The sequence below is a fragment of the Ammodytes marinus genome, assembly GCF_949987685.1.
Source record: "Ammodytes marinus genome assembly, chromosome: 9".
NCBI classification, from domain to species: domain Eukaryota; kingdom Metazoa; phylum Chordata; class Actinopteri; order Uranoscopiformes; family Ammodytidae; genus Ammodytes; species Ammodytes marinus.
Genome location: NC_137213.1, coordinates 20,729,856 through 20,749,026, shown reverse-complemented (window position 1 = coordinate 20,749,026; position 19,171 = coordinate 20,729,856). Strand labels below are relative to the sequence as shown.

Here is a 19,171-nt window from a genome sequence, read left to right as displayed (position 1 = left end):
TTAAAGCACAGTCCTGAGACCAGATTTAATCAGGCAAAGTAAGTCAAGTGTGAGTGTGTCACATTTGTGTAGGGCCTTTATATCAGGGCCAATGATTTAAACGAGAAGATGCAGTAAGAATGGAATAACAGTCTTTTCATTCGGCCATGTCAGTGTGCCTGTTTAAAAGGAGCGTAGTTGGTAAACTGGTAACCGAATAGTTAAGCTGTATAAGTTAAAAAAGCCACTCCATGTGGTAAATGGATTGCACTTTCATATTGCTTTTTTCCAAAGCACTTTACATTGTTTGCCTCTCATTTCCCATTCACACACGTACACCGATGGCAGCAGCTACCATGCAGGGTGCAAGCTTACCAATCGGGAGCAACTCGGGGTTCAGTTTCTTTCCTAGGGACACTTCGACATGTGGCAGGAGGCGGAGATTGAACTGCCAACCCTGCAGTCACTGGACGGCCGACTGCTCTATGTGCTTAGCCACATCCAGCCCAATGTTGAAATCTACTCGCCTGTTTTGTTGACAAAGCAGTTGGTACACATACTATTTAGATTACATGCCTCAGGGAAATGTCTGCCGTTCAGTTAGTTGCCTGCAGATGTTTATTCTTGCCTCAAAGACACAGGATCACATCTGGCTCCCTGATACCACTGCAGCATAATACAGTCACACCTCTAGACGGACACGTAATGCAGATCTGACTTTACCGTGCCAACAAACCAAAAAAGTGAAAACAAAAGGTTAATCAGTGTAATCAAAGCGAGAAAGGGAGAGAGGGAATTAGATAAAGAAGAAGGATCGATCAGGAAGAGTTGGCATCCAGATACTGTCAGTCACTCTTTGTCTTCTAGTTCATAAAGGTTACAATTTGTTTTGTGCAACATGGCAGCCTGTTGGCCTTGCATGTATCTTATCTCTAACCTCTAAAGCGGCAATAACAAATAACACCGATCAGCGCCTTGCTTCCTTCTGTCAGAAGCATTTCACAGAATCCTATGAGAGGGTTTCTATGAAGTTCGGTAGGCATAGAGGCCTTCAGGTGAGGATCAATTGATTTGTTTTTGGTGCTGAATCTAGGTTTCAGCCGTTAAACGATAGGCTACTTTAAACATGTTCTTTTAGTCATGATTAAACCAAGACGGGCCTTGACTTGATTGTAAAGGTGCAAGAAATCAATTAGGAATAGAAACAAGTGACAGTAAGAAGATTTTGTTTTATTCGCCACATGGCACAACTTGAGAGGACTTTTCTTCTGTAAAAAAAACAACAAAAAAAACTCTACATTGAAAGCTACCAATAGTTTGACCTTGAGGGGACCATAACCATCAACCATCTCTGGCAGTCTGGCCCCTCACCTTCGACCTTAGCCTCCATTTAACTTCCTCCCTCCATGTGAAGTAAAACTTGGCCTTTGACCTGTCAGTAGGCCGTTGGAGAGCCTTATTTCAATACACACGTATGTGTGTGTTTGTGTATGATGTGTATGTGTCTGTGTGTGCATGTGTGTGTGTGTGTGTGTGTGTGTGTGTGTGTGTGTGTGTGTGTGTGTGTGTTTAGGCATCACTCACCAATCTCACAGTTCTCCCCTGCGTATCCTTGTGGGCAGTAGCAGCTGTAGCCCGTTCCCTGAGGAAGGCACTTTCCTCCGTGCAGACATGGGTTTGTCACGCAGGGATCCATCATGTCTAAAAAGAGAGAAACAGATGGGGTTGGAAGGGGTATGGGGACTTAAAATAAGGGAGTTAGGCTAATTAGTAATACTGTGTAGGGGAATTTTTTTCTTCTGTTTGTAAATGTGATATATTCTGACAATGACAAAACAGTGGATCAAAGCTCACCGGCTAAATAAAGCTTAACATATTAATTTCCATGGTTCCTCTAATGGCTTGAACACCATTTCACTCTACTGCTTGGGTTCTGAATTAATGTCAAATTAAACATAGCCTATGACTCACATAAAACAGGGCACCCTAATTTTCCATCATTGCAGCTCAGCCCAAACCAGCCGTTACAACACGCGCATATCCATTTCACACTCTGCCTCTTTTCAAAGGGATCAGAAGAACGAGAGCCTCACCCTCGCCATCCACTCTCAGCCACAGTCGTCATGGTTACCATACAGCAAGCGAGGCCTGGGCTCACTCCACCGAGCGCAGTGGGCATGTGTGAGAACTTCAGACATAAGCCATCCTCAACAGAAACGAGCAGACCTCCCGCTGAGCGCCTCTTTCTCTTTTTTCAAACCCTAAATATGTGCGTGTGTGTGGTCTCCTTCCACAATTACAAATTTCCATATCAATTGACACACCACCACGTGTTTGTCCCCTGAGCTGCTCATTATGGCGACTTCAGGTCTTTGAAAGCAACCACTAGTTCATAGGCTACTGGCCACAAAAGCCCGGCTGTGGGAGTCTTTGTTCTCTCCGACGCTGCTTAGGAGGGGGGTGGTGTGTGCGGTTGACAGTTTGTGTGTGCGTATTGTGTATGTTTGTGTGTTTGTGTTTACACGGTACAATGAACGAAAATCAATACATTGGCTGTGAATAGCCTTGAGGTTGATCCTATCCAACAACTAATCAAAAACATCTCAAGCTCACATATTTGGAATTATCATCATGTTGGCTGTTGCGTTGAGCAAAATAAACATTCAGGGACAATGAAGAAAAGACTGAGGCCTTTCAATCACAAGGACACCGGTACAGAGCAAGATTGCGCAATCGCGTCAGCTCTATAGATTTATGTTAAATTTGGCCAGCGAGCTGCTCGTGGTTTAAATTCTGCTGCGGTCAGGTGCTAAAACCAGCCATGCATTTCATTCGATGTACATCCGTCCAGGTCGAAGTGCACTTGCTCCCTCTGCATGAGTCAAGGTCATGGCACGCCTCGAAAAATATCAACTGTTATGACAAGCAGATTTAGTACACGATATGTGTGTATGTGCACGCCTGTGTGTGTGAAAGGTAAACCTTATGCGATTGGCCGTTCATTAAAGCAAGTGGAGCAGAGAAAATCAATAGCCTGTGGAAGGAGCAGAAAGGGTGGACTGTCCCTCGCTCTGCACTGCTCTGACACCGCCGTCATAAACAGCAACAATAAGCTGGAAACAGCAAAACCCAACTGATAAGTTTACATACAGTAGCCTAGATGAGACAGTGAGGGGATAATTATTTGCAGCAGCAACGCCAGGAGTCTTCAAAGTATAATCCAAACATCACAAATAGCCTTTGCTTAGGGTAATAACATCCAGAGACACTGTGTGAAAAAATGGTTCACTTCGGAAAATATGATTTTCGGATAAGCACTTTTAGACCTCACAGACAGCGTTGGCACTTCTTTAAAGAAAAAGAGCCCGACGATGACGGTGGAAACACAGAAACTAGCAATGTAATTGTTACAGTTAAGTTGGTATGGTAAATAAATAGTTTTAAAAAATCAGTTGATGTCATTTTGTGTTTTGTGCAGTGAGTGCAAATCCTCTTGTGTGTTCATGTTTGAAAAACAATGTGCTTTGCTGCTGAAGTTCCTTGAATCCAACCCGAGGCTTCTCTTTTTTCCTCCTCTCTTATTGATTGGAACGACTGATGAAGTGCTCCGTGATCCACTCAGGGGAGAATTATACTGACCACCACCATGAAGCCCAACCACAAGGGACTGAGCCGGAGCTGTGAGTGTGTGTGAACATGAGAGAGAGAGAGAGAGGTGTAAACTGAAAGCCATTACTCTGGTCCAATCTCCTGGGAGCGCATCCTTCTATACTTCTTCTGTTTGTGTAGCAAAGATATCATTGTGTGTTTATGGCCTTGTGCCTGCATAACTCCGGGGTTCTCAGTCAATCAATCCACCCCCACACTGACTGTACACACCAGCGGCACAGATGGTTGCCCTTGGCTTCTCGTCGATACAGTTTACAGCGGTTTTCCATCTGTAGACTCCTCACAGGCAGCTCAGCCATGCCTGCCGCAGAAACATGAGCCATTTTCAAAGGGAGCAAAATAAATCAGCATAGAAATGTGTGATAGCGTGATGCCCATGGGGGTTTCAAATGCCGGCTGATAGGATGTTTCCCATGTGAGCTCTTATTATCAAGCAAAAATAAATAAGTAGTACAAGCAGGTGGCCAGCTGCAGGAGCCTCACTGAGATACACCGTGATGCAAACTTAATCAACAGATTGTGTAGTATGGTGACGGGGATGGTCTCCGATTTTGGTGGCAATGAAAGGCATACAGCCAGGGGACCACACACACTGACAGTTTTTTTGGAATAAATATGCCAGTGGCTAAGTCAGGGGAGGAAATTCAATCTAGGAAGAGGATTACTTTTCATCTGCCTTTATTTCTGTTGGTTATGATAACAATGTTGTTACCAAAGTAATTTCAGAGACAGACAGGTTATAAACAGCATTGGGCAAGATTTACAAAAAAAATAAATGTCTACTTCTTATTGTCATGGCTTATGACTTGAAAAAGTAAATAAATGACTTTACTAATTACTAAACAACAGAAGTAAATTATCAGCTTACCCATCATTTCTGTTACTCTGCACAGCTTCAACCAACAACGCCCAAGCTTATAGATGGTTATATCTGACTTTGTGCTTAGCTAAGCTAACCACCAACTTGCTCAAGCGACCCTGTTTAATGTGCAGAGATCATGACAGTGGTGTCAATCTTCTTATCCAATACTGGGAATGAAACCAAATTCAAATCAAAATGTTCAATGTTTCCTTTAAGAAGAAGCGACCCTCTGGTTTGGGCGTAGTCTACTTTGACCACCAACAGCTAGATTAGCACACAACACTCCAGTCCAGTCCAAACAGCAATGCAGTGGGGTTTACACACCTTCAAACTGAAGCAATTAACGTTAGCAACCCAGCTTTCACTGGGCTGCGACAGTATAACAACTGTAGTTCCCTGGAAACACATTTTCCTCTTGTGACAAAGGTTAACTGATTCTTCCACCTTTAGCTCCTGTTTCAAGTTAACACATGATCCTGTTTCCCCTCTCAACTCACACACAGTTAAGAATATTTGAACCACTACATTTGCAGGTAGAACTGAACTTTACCTAGAGTATCTGAGACTAAAGTAATGGACACATTACTCTTCCACATAAGTTCGCTAACCTGAAAACTACCAAAATAAATCCCAAATTGTAATAATTTAGAATTAAGCTATATTTTTTCAGTTCATTCAATTTAAATAGTGCTTTATGTGAAATTAAATCAAAATGTTGGATAGAGTACAACAAATCTACCAATATACACAGACACGCTTATCAAATAAAGTAAATCCTACCAACCCACCACACCAACAACACATCTGAAAACAAACAAACAATGCTAACCTGTTGGCCTGAGAGATATGGTACTGGTGTTGACTCCTCCTCTGTTGCTCTCCTCCCCTGAGCCAACAGCGTGAGACCAGCCCGGCTCCACCTCATCTTGGCGTCCCGACAGTAACGATGGATACTTCACAGAGCTGTTCTGAAGCGCTCTCTCCACTGGGACCCAGTTCAGAGATTTCATCATGGGTTCAGTGGAGCTGGACGTGGAAGATGATGGCGAGGGTGAGAGGGATGATGGGGTTTGGGAATCGGATGGAGGTGAGGAGGGGGAGGAAAATTTAAAGAATGGAAAGAAGGGTCTAAAGAAGGATTTGGATGGAGTGGATTGAGAAGTGGACGAAGACGGGGAGGTGGATGTCAGGGGTAGTGATGAAGATGAGGAGAGGGATTCAGACGTGGCGGTCCCCGTGACCTCCAGGTTACTCGCGTTGGTCGTAGTAGCAGAAACGGTTGCAGTGGTGGTCTGTCCCCTCCTGCTTCCCCTCTCTCTAGATCTTTCTCTGGATCCTTGTCTGCTCGTTCCGGCCGGTCGGCGAGAAACTTGTATCTCCCCTTTTGCTTCGGCGCCAGTGCTTTCTCCACTGCCCTCGTCTTCTCCTTTGCCCTTCTCCTCTCCTCCCCGTGCCCTGTCCTCCCCTCTGTTCTTCTTGCCCCTTCTGCCTCCTCTGCCAGTGGTTCTAGAGGTCGCTGTCTTGTCTCCCGGCTGGGTGGTGGTGGTCGGCGCTTCCACACGGACCCAGGTTTGGCCGGCACTGGATGAGGTGACGGTGTCGGGTGCAGGGCTGGAGGCAGTGGTGGTGGATGCGTGCGTCTCTGAATTCTCCCTGCTCTTGGTGCTCTCTGTAGGCATAGAGTCTTTGGAAGCGGGCGCAGTAGAAGCCTGACGAGTGGGTGTTTTTTCACTGGCTTCTCCTGTAGGGTTTTCCCTGGAGGGACCGCTGAACCATGAACTTCCCCAGGAAAACAGACCTGCGGAGGGCACAAGACAAAGAAAAAAAGAAAAGAACAATGGGGAGTCAGGACTGAAATAATTGCAGACAGAGAGAATAGTGCAACAGACAAAGCCAAGAGTGACGAACAAATGTACCAAACTAAATGAAAATAAACATCTTATGGATTTGCTCCGTCTTGCCAAGGGAGACAAACAAACACTTCCAAGCCGTCAGCGTGTTTTCTTTTTCTCGCCGAAAGCAGGCTTCACTCTCTACACCTCAATATGATCAACCGCAGCAAGCAAACCTCCGTGGACAATGTGAAGAAACACGTTTACAGAAAAGAAGGATAAATATAACAAGAAAACACATAAAGGATGGATAAACCGATGAAAACTGTTGTATTACACTTCCAAAGTCAGTGAGCTATATTCAGTTTTATGCCAAATAGCGGAAGGGTCTTGTTTGAAAGATGTAGCAGAGTGTGAGCTTTCAAAACAACACAACGCCGCATTCACGTCATATCAATCAGAGTTAGTGTAATTACCTGTTGCTGACCTGTAAATGCCAATACTTGTCGCAATTACCAACTGAATAACAAATGGTAATTTTTTTCTCTGAGATCATTTATATTAGACTTGACGCTGAAGAGCCTTAAAAGGGAGTCAAATACACAACTGTCAGCAAATACATCCAAAATGAATAAATATTGTTTTGTTTTGTCAGTGCACGGTAAATATAATCACCACACGACCTACTCCTTTGCAGTCGATCTCATACGACCTGAACAAAATTTATGTCATGTCATTTTCACATTTAAAACCACCACTGATAACGACAACAAATAAATATTTCAAGTCACAAAAAAAGACATGGAGGTCTGAAACCTGTCGGGATAAATACGAGTCAACCACACACAGACAGGCATACACACTATCAGGCCGGACAGGACTAAACTAAAGACCAATGCAGCCTCACAGAATGGCTCAGAATTTAATCAACAACTCTGTAAAGCAGTTTAAAGAAGCTCTGCACTTAAGACGCATGCCATTTGGAAACTACTTTCATCCACATTAAGACCTGTTATGCAGTCTATGCCTTGGACATTGAAAAGAGGGATCAGGTTGATGAGTGGGAGTTCACTCTCTTTGTCATCGCCTGCCAGCATCAATGTTGGTAGGAAACCTCATGTTTAAACCCTGGGGTGCCTCGGTATTAATAATGAACATACAGCTCAGGAGAGACATTTGGACAGCATTGCCACTACATATGCAATAGTATAGGAAAGTGGGATTCAAATATGTTTGACATCCACCAAGTCAAACATATTTCTTTAAAAGTTTTTGTAATGCGCCCCCTATCATGTGTTTCTTAATACGATCCTGCATTTAAAGAGTTGTGACGTCTACAGTTCATGTGTGTTATCTTGAAGTGCTATAACAACTGAGAAGACACTGCTTCTCTTCAGGCATATCTGTGTTACGCTGATTGTGGCTCTGACTTGCCGCCAATAAAGATCTACTTGGAATCGGATCATTGGGTCATCTGGAATTTAGTTACTGAATCCTGCACCTGCACTAGATAAACTGATATTTCACGACACCCTCAAATTTTTTTTTTTAATGAATCTAGAATTTGTTATAGCATCTTCACTGCACATGACAGTGTAGGGGGAAAATCAATTATCGTGGTTTTCAGTTCTGGAGCATTAACTTTAGATCATTGTAAAGAAAGCTATTCTACTTCCTGCACCCCATTAACAACGAATGTACATCACTCTGTGGAACAACAGTGTCAACCCACATAAACCTGAACCACCTCAGGCTGCTGAAGTCCCCTGGGAGTACAAGGTTGTTGCCCAGACTGTAAGTGGGCTTTTTCTTTACTACATAACAAAAGACTATCCTTTAGATAACATAACAGCTCTAGGCCTACAGCATGTTCCTAAACATTCTATATTCCCTGAAGCTTGGTTGGTTTCAAAGTAAAACACAAATGTAACCCGTACTTATTCAGGAAGTTTGTAGCTGTTTTGCTATCATTTGTTCCCCTCCAGTGTAGGAGAATGTTCCAAGATCGATTCAAAATAAATCACAGATGTATAAAACTTGTAGCTTTGCCATATAGTGTACCCTGCAGGTCAAATAATAGAATGGATTCCTAGTCATTTAGAGATGCATACAGAGAAAATTTATTTTTGTTTGTTTACTTTAGTATAGGCCTGCTGGTACACTGTTAGTACTAAGTATTGTACTGTAAATTGCAAAGAACCCTGTACGTAAATGTGTCTTGTGTAAACAATTATAAATTGAACCGAACATATCTTTGTTTAAGCTCATTTACACATGTTATTGAATAAGCTTAACACCTAGTGATTGAGTAATTAAATATTACATCAGAAGCTGTGATGGTTTGGTGACAAAATAAGACTTCTTAATAAAGGTCTCACAAACGTTATCAATAATTGCTTACCCAATGCTCATGGATAAAGCTGTAAAAAAAATATATATATCTTTTGGGAGTTAAAAAAAACAATTCCTACCATTATTAATCAAGTAAAATATACAAATTACCTGTCTAAATAAATCTGCATTAATATATTTTGTTTGCATGAACCTTTGCTTTCAGTGATTTAATTTTACTCTTTACATTTTTAATGATGTAATAATAGTTTGAAGTAGAAAGTGACAGAGTGGAAATGCGTGAGAGGGGGATGACATGCAGTAGAGTTCCATGATTCGAACCTGCGACCACTGCGACAATGACTGAGCCTTTATGGTACGCGCTTTACCCACTACGCCACCAGAGCACTCCATAATACTCTTTTCATGTTTCCATTTTTAAGAGAGCTGAAATATTGACACGGTGACCAATATAACTTGCGCACAGCTGGAGTTTGTCAGCTGTCACACCTGGTGTTAATCCCAGCTCGTTAGTGGACCCTACAGGAGGCCCAGCACTGCGGACAGAGTTCAGTGTGGCTTTAGTTTAGCCTCCAGACTTCAAGCTTCAGTTTTTCTGGCTGTTCCTGCAGCAGTACAAAGACTAGCAGCTGGACACGCGTTCCTCCCTACATCCTCTCCCTGTTTTACTCCCTTTATTAAGTCTGTGTTTCTCTAATGAAGCTCATACCAGAGGCTTGTTTGCACTGTAATTAGTGTCCCATCCCGTTGTGTTGCCCAACTGGTGTTTCCCCCTCATCACAGGTCCGTGCCAATTACCGCTTTAACAGGAATATGTTCAGAATACTGTTCACGCTCATTAACATACAGTGCCACTGCCATGAAGCCTTTTGACTGCTTTGGGGTTGTGGCCCTATTCCACACTATGCACTGTTGATGTAAAGGGCCATATTATTACACTCAAAGATGCCCATTTTTTCAAAATTCTCTTTTTTTCACAGTTTTCCACTGTTTTCTTTTCAGAAATACATTCACACATAAGCACCCTCAGGGGTCATATTAGGCCACACACTAGTAAACAGTGTAAATCCACTCACGTGGTGGTGCTGTAATGGCTGGCTTTGATCCCTCTTCTGTCTTTTTCGTGGCCATCATCTCCTCTTTTCCTGTCGGCCCACTTGGTGCTTGGGTCCCTTCCTCGTCTCCAGTCCCCGCCAGGTAGTTCCAAGGCTTCCAAATGGACTTAACAATCTTTGAGATCGCCTAAAAAAAAGAAAGTGGATTGAAAGAAACTTAGATAGTTAAGTGATGAGGCTTCAGTTTATTAAATCTCAAAATAAAAAGCTTAAACCCAAGCGTAAACAAACCTTCTTCTCAGCTTGAGTAGGGCTGACAGGCGGTCGAAGAAACTCCTCGGAGTCGGGGCCAGGCTCCAGTGTCTCCCCCCAGTCTGAGAAGCTCTGTCCTGGGATGAGCTGGAGGGTCACATAGGACCCTGAAGACTCAGAGGACCAGGGATCTGAGGCTGAGGACAAAATCAGTTGGATTATTATTGGAATGAGGGTGACATTTGTTTGTGATCAATACACATAATTTAATTTCAGCCTTACAAGATTTATTTATGAGAAGGGAGTCCTCCTCTTCTAGGTCGACCAATCCTGTCCAGTTTGAAGGGGAATCATCACCGACACCTGAACCTGAGGACCGTACAAGGCTGTATTATCAAAATACGTATCTATAGTATAGATGAAGGTTGATTGCCTGGTTAATCTGCTGTTTCATACGGCCAAAGAACTGCTAATGATAAAAAAAGTTAAAACCTTCGGATGTGGCGGTTTGCTGTGAAGTCAAGTCGGGACTGTCAGTCCCTGCGGAGGTAGCATCAGTTGAGCCTGTGAGGTAGCTCCAGGGCTTCCATAGGGAGCTGTAGATCTGAGAGATGGATCCTGAATGCTTCACCTTACCTGGGAAACAAATTGAAGCGATTCACTGTTCACATGGCAATCACATAAGGATTTCATCCAGCTTTTTGAAACGTCGCTGTGTTTTAGTTTAGCAGAACTTGGCAGACATCAGCCAACAGTAACTTGTAACATGGACACATCCAGCACAGTCTTTTTTCTTATTATCTCCCGCTCCCACTGCTTCTGTCAGTCCAGCAGTTTCACAGACACACGACGGTGGGATAGAATATGTGGATCAGAAATCAGTGTTGCCATAGCTACAGCAGTGACATTTATTGTCATTGTTAACCACATCAACAGCGCTCAAGGCTTCCACAGAAACCCCAACACTTCTGTTAGGAGTGAGATGGTATTAACATCAATACCATGTCTTCATCAGTTCATTTTGTAGACATTGTTTGATCAACGACTTTTGGTTAAATAATGATAATAAAATAAAACCCTGGCCCTCAGACTAATCCCCTAAACACAGAGAATACTGGGCTGGACACAAAGGCCCTTGGCTGAGTGAGGGCCAGCCGTACAGATAATAAATGATCATGATTAAGTTGTAGATTCACCATGTTCATGTTTAGTACTGTCAATCCAACAAAAATGAGTTAAGCGCCTCGGAAAATAAGTGTGAAAATGAATTGTACCTCGGTAGCAGTAGGCATCATACAGTGCTGTGGTGTTGTCAGCAGTGCTGTTGGCTGTGACAGTGTGGACTCCCGGTTGTTTCGCTCCACAGTCCGGGCGTAGCCAGGTCACTGGGTAGCGGACGCTGCCATCAGACAGCCAGCCAGGGGCACAGCTGCCCAAGCCGGACTTCCATGCCAGATAGAGCTGTCCCACTGTGGCCAGCTGCCCACCCAGGGACACACAGCGGTCTGAGGCTGAGGACAGAGACAGTCTGCCTGGCACCGAGGAGTGGAACACCTCACCTGGAGGAGGGAGACACAAGACAGGAACTTGTGAAGAAGCAGCTAGCATGGTGACTAAATACTTTCTGACATCCACACTCCAAGCCCATTGGGTTGTTAGTGAAGATGTAAATCTTTACAAAAGGTCACAAATGTCTAGTTTCACTGCAGTTTTCAGCAAACGTTATTCAATGTTTTGGTTAGGAAATATCTACAACCATGGAATGATATAGCAAAAGTAAGAAAAATACTAAGGAATATAGATTGTCATTAAATGTAGAATGTAAATATAATTGTAACGAGTCAAAAGCTGTGACAGGGTTTGATGTGTTCTTTGTGTGTGCATGAGTATGTGTATGTACCATCCAGTTCTTTTGCAAAACAGTAAACGTCAAAGAGCTCCTTCGGGTCCCTCTTCCCATAATTCCTCACTCCAGCAGAGTATTCCTGGTGTCCATAGCAACCAAGCTCTGGCAACTGGACAGAATAGCTGTGGAGAAAACCATGTGGGAGTCAGAAATGGAAATAACAGCTCTCTCTTTTTTTGCTTTGAAAAAAAATAATTTGAATAAAGAATAAATTACAATCATGTAAGATACAATTAAGAGCGAAGAAACAACAGCGGCGGAAAAGAAAACAAATTAATCTGAGGCAGATGATGTGACAAAACAGAAGAACCAAATATTAATTGAGACAATCCCTGCAGAGAGGGAATACACAGTACACAAAACAAAGCAAATGTCTTCATATTAGAGAATAAGCAGACGTATAGCAGTTTTCAAAACAGAGCTTAAAGAAGTACTGACTACTACTAAATGAATAAGTAGACTCAAAATTTAGACAATTGATAAATCATGTATGCAAATGTTTATGTAATGGTTGGACATTTTGAGAAATAAATTTGCTTTCCTTGTGGAGAGTGTCATCAATATGAAGGTTACAAGGCTGCTTAGCTTAGTCTAGCATAAATAATGGAAACACATCTAGCACTCAAGGATTAAAATGTTATACTTTGTTTCTTCGATCCTAATAGATATCAGAAGAAGGCTATAAAGAGAGAAAAAACAGGCTGGTCGCTTATAAGCAAAATGCTAATAGCTTGACAGCAGAGAATATCAATCTTCTCACCTAGGTTAAAACTCTGCAATTATGCAACTGAACGTTTTTACCAAAATGCTGAACTAGGCTCTACAGTCAAAATGCCTAAAATTCAAAGGTTGCAGCTTTCCAAATATGAAAGTGGATTGGCGCCTTTTCTCTGCTATGATATACAATCATATGTTTTGGGTTGTAGTCTGTGGGTCATATGAAAAAGAGAATAAACTGCAGATAACTATATACTGTAACAGTATATTTGATGCAGGCCTGCTTCAAAACAGAGCCTTACAGCAACCAGCGAGCAATCCTCCAAAAGTGTGACAGGCAGGAAGAAGTAATTGGACGGCTCCTCACCGCACAGTCTGATCATCCAACCAGCCGGCTGCACAGCTGGCAAAGCCGTCATAGTACGCTGTCCACAGCTGGGCCGGAGAGGCCATCTTAGCTGAGATTTCCTGGCAGGCCTGCTGGGCGTCGCTGAATGAGAGGGCGTAGCGGGCGCTGGGAGCCTGGTAGTGAAACACCACACCTATACAGTACAGACACAGGAACAAGTGGTAGATGAGTTTGGGGATTTACTTCAGTGGGAGGAAATCAATAAAAATGTTATTGTGGCAACAAACAAATCAACATAACACAATGTGAGTCTCAGCTCAATTTTCACAGCTGGGCACACAGAAAAATGCATCATTATTATTCAGTCCAAACACTTCACTTAAAAGAATTGCACAATTACTCTAGATAATAAGAACAACACTGACATAGAGAGCAGTTACATATAGCTACATTCATTTTGTCAGGCATTATGTTATTGATATGAAAAATCAAAGTTGTTCATTTTTAAACAAATAAAAACGCTCAATAGGGTTTGGCAGTGTGATCCTGTTTTAAAAACATAAAGCCAGTAAATATTTAACATTAGCTCAACAAGGTTGAGATGCAATAAAACACCAACATCCATTCGATTAGAATGAGAATTAGAATGAGTCTGTGAGTGTGTTTGTGTTGCTGCTCCTCAGTCCGTCAGCAAGGTTTTTGTATTGTGTAAAGGTTTCCTGCAGGAAGTTGTGGCACCAAACTTTTGTTTGTGGCTGCTGAACTTACCCGAGACCACCAGGGGCACAGTGTCTCTCTCATAGTCGTTGCCCATGACAACCTGACAGTGGTAAGTGCCTGAGTCGTTGGTGCGGAGACTGGAGATCTCCATGGTAGCATTCAAAGGATTGGCGGCGTATCCTGGCAGCATGACGCGGCCACTGAAAGCCTTATTCACCTTGATTACATCACCTTTGGCACAGAAAAAATAAGTTTCTTCATTAAAGTATCTATTGGTATTCTGCAGGTTTTACTGATAAAAAAAAGTAAAGGCCCAAAAAACATATTTCTTCAATCGGTCTCTTACTATAAGTAACTGGGCCCTACATGAACAATCAATTGTCTCTCAAAATTGGACATTTTTTGGTTATTTACCATCAAAGATATTTTGTTTGATATTGTTTATTAAGTTTTATCCTTAGTCCATGTTTAGGCTTTGAAGTGGGCGGAGCTTTGTTTGTACAATGTGGTACTTCTGTGGATCAATCACAGTAAACTAAACTTGAATCAATATCTGAAAGTTGTGGGTTTTCTCTGGTTTGTTTTCTTCCGTTTCCAGTTGTCTATCAATAGTAAAGTGTTTAAATCAAACCCAAACATTCCTGGCAAAGCGGTCAGACTCAGTTTTGAGAGATAAATTCCAAATTCCAATGTATTTCTTTTTAACTAAAATTGGGCTTGATTGGGCTTGATAACTCAGTAGTGAACACCACTGAATTTGGTAGAGGAAGCAAGTGTTTGAATCCCGGTCAGGGCGGGGCAACTCCAGTGCACGTCCTTAGTTAATACCCTTAATGCTTACTGACATGTAGTCAAATGTAATGATTGTTGCATTATTAGTAATTTTATTTTAATTTTTTAAATCGCTAATATAAAACATAATGAATGTAGGTGAGTTCCATCTGCAGCCTACCTTAATCTTTTTACTCAGGGAGGTCTGGAGCATTTACAAGTAAATTGGAAAACCTCTACTTAGAAGCTTTCTCCCATTTTAATTGCTATTGTCAGCTTGTTAGGGTCTTTGTCAGTGTGACACTGGTGATTCATTAAATACTCACTTAGGAGAACTGCAGAGTCTGTAATTGTCTGTGACCAACTTAATTCACATACACATAGTCATTTGATACAGTGTTAATATAAAAAAATATTGATTAGTGACCCTTTGAGTGTGCTCTCAAGGCACTTGTAGAAATGTTATCTGATTGAGTTAAGTAGAGTAATGTAGGTCTTAATGAACCAGGTCAGCATGTCTTTGCTTTTACCTTTAGCAGAAAGCACAATCTGCTCCAGAGGCGCATCCTGTCCGGCTGCAGGTGTCCTGATGCGAGTCCACAGGAGGTGGGGAGGCTGGCTGGAGGAGGGGGTCTGGAGGGTGAAGACACAGGGGAGGACCGCTTTGCCTGCCAGCGCTTGTTGTACGGAAGGATGGGTGATCCTACGCATGTTTACTATGGAGGAGGCTGCACCTGGGGAGGACCGAACAAGAGAACACAACATTATACGTTGACAGTGACGAAAACAAACAAAGATTGAACAGATAAACCCTTTTTGACAGACTAAGATATGTCTACTGTTTAATCAAATGGTAGAAGTCGTACAGTATTTTACACTCAACAGTGGAGGAGACACACAAAAAGTATAGGCTGTAGGCTACTGGAGCTAACTAATGTGTTTGATTACCTCAGGGATTCATTGACAATTACACAACCATATTTAAACAAAGGAACAATGAACTTGTTTGCTCACACACTCCCACACAAATATATATTTATTTATATATATATATATATATATAATTAGACATATAGGCCTTTACATAGCAGGCTTTACTTTTTTTCTATAGCCTATATCCATTTATTTCTAACCTATGTATTTTCTCTGTGTTCACATAACGACTCAAGCTAATTCATTTAAAGTTATTTCATGCAAGAGAAGCATCAATGCAAAAGGCAATGTCACCTTAAGAGTTAAGTTTATGGTTCTGTAGATTGATATCAGCAATTCCCTCAAGCAAGTCTGGTTGCCATGACGCACAGGTGTAATGTAACCATGACAACAGGATCACCTGTACAGACATGACCAACTCCAGCCTCTTTGTGGCTCTATCCTTTGTGCTCTTCAATGTTATATACCAAGTAAGATTTTTTTAATTTCAAAGAAGGATGAAATTAGTTTTTCTTTTTGAAATAATGAAAGTTAATTTCCTTCAAATGTCATCCATTTCCATAACATAATGACAACTGTAATTTCCATGACAACTGAGCAAAGTCCATCCGCTAATGAAGATTGTGAAATGCAATCGGAAAGGTCGAAATCTCCATAGAAAGCTAGTGAAAGGACCTTGAGTTATGTCTGTTTGAAATGTTCATCTCCTTTTGAAAAACAAACATCGTAATCCATACTATGTTCGCCGAGCTGTTTTATTTCTTCACATAAAATGATGCGGAAATGAATGCGTAATAAATGCGTAAGGTGTGACAGTTTCTATCAACCAGCAGACAGGAGACATAATTACAAAGCATTAAAAGCTTGAAACAAATTTGCAAAGGGATTTTTGCATTTGTTTTCTCTGCTGGTCCCCTCCATTTAAATATTCACAATTAGTCAAATGTACCCCATTTTTAGGAAAACTAAATGTGCTTAACAAGAGGGAAAAGAAAAAAAATACAAGGTCTTGGAATATAACACACGGTGGGATTGAATCACCGAAAGATATTTCCATGCGCATTTAGATTGGACGGCTTTCACAAGCTGAACCCCCTGCGAGCATCTCTCTGTGCTGAACGCCCCCGCTGCCTTTCCCCCCAAAATCAGATGTAATCACAGAATCACAAATAGCAGGGAAAAGCACAAGGGCCAGAACAAGACACATGGAGAGCAGGAACGAGAGAGGGAAGAAGAAAGAGGGGAAAAAGAGAGGGGAAAAGCTCTGAGAAAGGAAGAGCAAAAGTGTGGGGGCTAAGAACCTGGAGGAGGGACATTGGGAGACTCTGGATGACACGTGTGCCTCGTAGCATGGTGGTGACAGATGGGACAAAAAAAACAGCATAAAAAGAAGAAGAGAGAGCTGGAAGTGACATGAAAGGACACTCTCTATCATTAACAGATGCCATCTCTTATTCCTGACTGTCGTCCTCCGGTCCAATGAGCTGCTCTGATTATTACAGATAAACGGCCAGGAAGGTTTCAAGGCCGATATCAATGTTTCTTAAATAGAATCTGCAAATTTTGCTGGGTAATTGAATTTGATCATTTCATGCCAAAATTGTTTTTCCATTCTTTTTTTTATATCTTTTTTTTTTCAGGTTCCCATCGGGCTGGATTCTATCCCAGCATGCTTAAAGTGAAAGGCAGATTCAATCTGGATGTTGCCAGTCACAAGGCTAACAACCAAAGCTGAGTACCAATGCACCGGTTACATATTTTAAAGTTCACCCTTCAAAGAAATAGGTTGACATTTTGGGAAAGAGACGTTTTTTTATAGCATGGAGTTTCATGTTTGTGTGTTAAACATGTAGCTGCAGCCAGCAGCATTTAGCTTATCTTAGCACTAAACCTGGAAACGGGGGGAAGAGGTAGCCTGGTTCTGTACATAAGGTAACAAAATCAGCATACCAAAACCTGTAAAGCTAAATAATGAACATGTGTTTTGTTTTAATAGATATACAAAACTAGATTGTTACAATGAAACGGTCTCTTTCTTGTCAGGGAACTGTATAACTTCGTACTGGAGTTTCCATTGGGTGCCTGGCGAATTCAAGAAGTAAGAGCGAAGTGCTCAAGTTCCCCCATGTGTTCCCTGTGTCTCTATGCTAAGCTATTCTAACTGCCTGCGGTAGATTCATACATTATGTATAAAACAGTCATGCTGCTGACATGAGAGTGGTATTAATATTATCATCTCTCTGCATAAAAGCAAATGACGGTATTTCCCAAAACTACTCCTATATAAACAAATACATTCAAACACCATTCGGCAGATAAAACTATTCCATTTCACATGGTCTTTCAACTGCAAGACATAACAGTACCCAACTGTTGAACTGTATCTCTTGCAGCATTGGAGACAATGTTAGCAGTTGATTGTACTGTATATGGTGTATTCAGTTGATATCACCTACTCGTAAAGTCAGGAAATCATCATCATGTGACTATGTATTTACCAGGTATGTTGTGTCCATGAGGGTTGAAAAAAATATAATTAAAGTTCTTCAAAAATAGCTTTAAACTGCACTTATTAGCAGGAAGAGGGGGATGTGTTAACCATTAGTCAGCTGTCCAACATGAAACCCATACAATTCACCTTGGTATCGAGATGTCCCAGATGTTATAGCACGTTGTGGACAGCTTGAGGACAACTTTGTGGGGATGAACATTTATAATGAAAATGAAAATTTTAAGAGCTTATAAAAACAACTCTCAAGAGAGGAATGTTTTCCAATCTTTGTGTTTTGGAATTCATTTCAGGTTCCAATTTGTTTTTTTAAAGGTGAAGTAAGCGGTTTATTTATGTTAATATAAGTGTTAAATCGCTCTTTGTTCATACAGTGATCACTTACATAATGTGCACGTTTCATAAAGCCGATCTCTCAGTGAGCTGCTTTGCATGTAATCGGCAAATAAACTTACTGTAGTATCCCGAAATTGTTATCCAATCAGAAGAGAGAACTCTACAAACCGACACGCGTCTCACTCATATACACTCCATGGTCTCACTGCCGGTGCACGCCAGAGCAACAGATGGGTGAATGTGTGTAGAGCCTACAATGGCGGAGCAGGTAAAAATCCTTCCCAATGTCTGTTTTGATGGTTTTTATCATGTTTTATCACACTTATGGATCTGAGATGATGCTAGATAACTTGCTGCTTGAAGTGCATTAATGTGGTGATGTAGGGACGAGCGAGGGGACTGCTAACTGCAGTAACTGACAGGAAGTTAGCTAAAAGAAGCATTCCGCTTACAGCACCTTTAATCATTATTTTACTAAAGGCAGATCCTTCTGATTATTTTCTGACAAAAACTGCGAAAAACATGATTGAATATGGAGTTATACCTTTCTGCTGCCAGAGCGTAATCTCCAGCAAGGGATGTGGACGTGCATGTTTTAATTTTGGATACGAGTAATGCGGTTTCACCTTTTAATGAAAATCAAGGCTGGCCGGTTTCCATCATACATACCAATTGCAGGAGAAGTAATAAAACGGAGGAACTTATCTTTACTACAGGCGGTCGGGCCGGCTGCACGTGGGACCTTAAACCTGCGACACCGTCCACCAGAGACCTGAGGCTCTGAGTTGTTTTTGTCTTTTTGTTCAATAATAGGGAATTTTATGCCCAGTTGTAACGGAACAGATGGTCGACTAAAAACCTGCATAAATGGGTTTTGGAGGTGTTCCAGCTCGTCCCACAGAGCATGTCTGCAAACATAAGCTCTCACT

At 41.8% G+C, this 19,171-nt stretch overlaps 1 protein-coding gene across 1 annotated transcript in view; it reads right to left on the bottom strand.

The window, feature by feature from the left end:
- The window catches only part of LOC307255817 (neurocan core protein-like), a 43,310-nt gene that overhangs the window by 9,589 nt on the left and 14,550 nt on the right, over positions 1–19,171 (bottom strand). The window contains exons 3-13 of the mRNA XM_080034616.1: positions 14,995–15,198; positions 13,742–13,924; positions 12,992–13,166; positions 11,902–12,029; positions 11,276–11,560; positions 10,494–10,637; positions 10,284–10,370; positions 10,041–10,198; positions 9,771–9,936; positions 5,340–6,308; positions 1,564–1,680 (exon numbers count right to left, since the gene is read on the bottom strand). Coding sequence (XP_079890742.1) covers positions 1,564–1,680; positions 5,340–6,308; positions 9,771–9,936; positions 10,041–10,198; positions 10,284–10,370; positions 10,494–10,637; positions 11,276–11,560; positions 11,902–12,029; positions 12,992–13,166; positions 13,742–13,924; positions 14,995–15,198 — 2,616 coding nt within the window. The remainder of the gene's footprint in view (positions 1–1,563; positions 1,681–5,339; positions 6,309–9,770; positions 9,937–10,040; positions 10,199–10,283; positions 10,371–10,493; positions 10,638–11,275; positions 11,561–11,901; positions 12,030–12,991; positions 13,167–13,741; positions 13,925–14,994; positions 15,199–19,171) is intronic.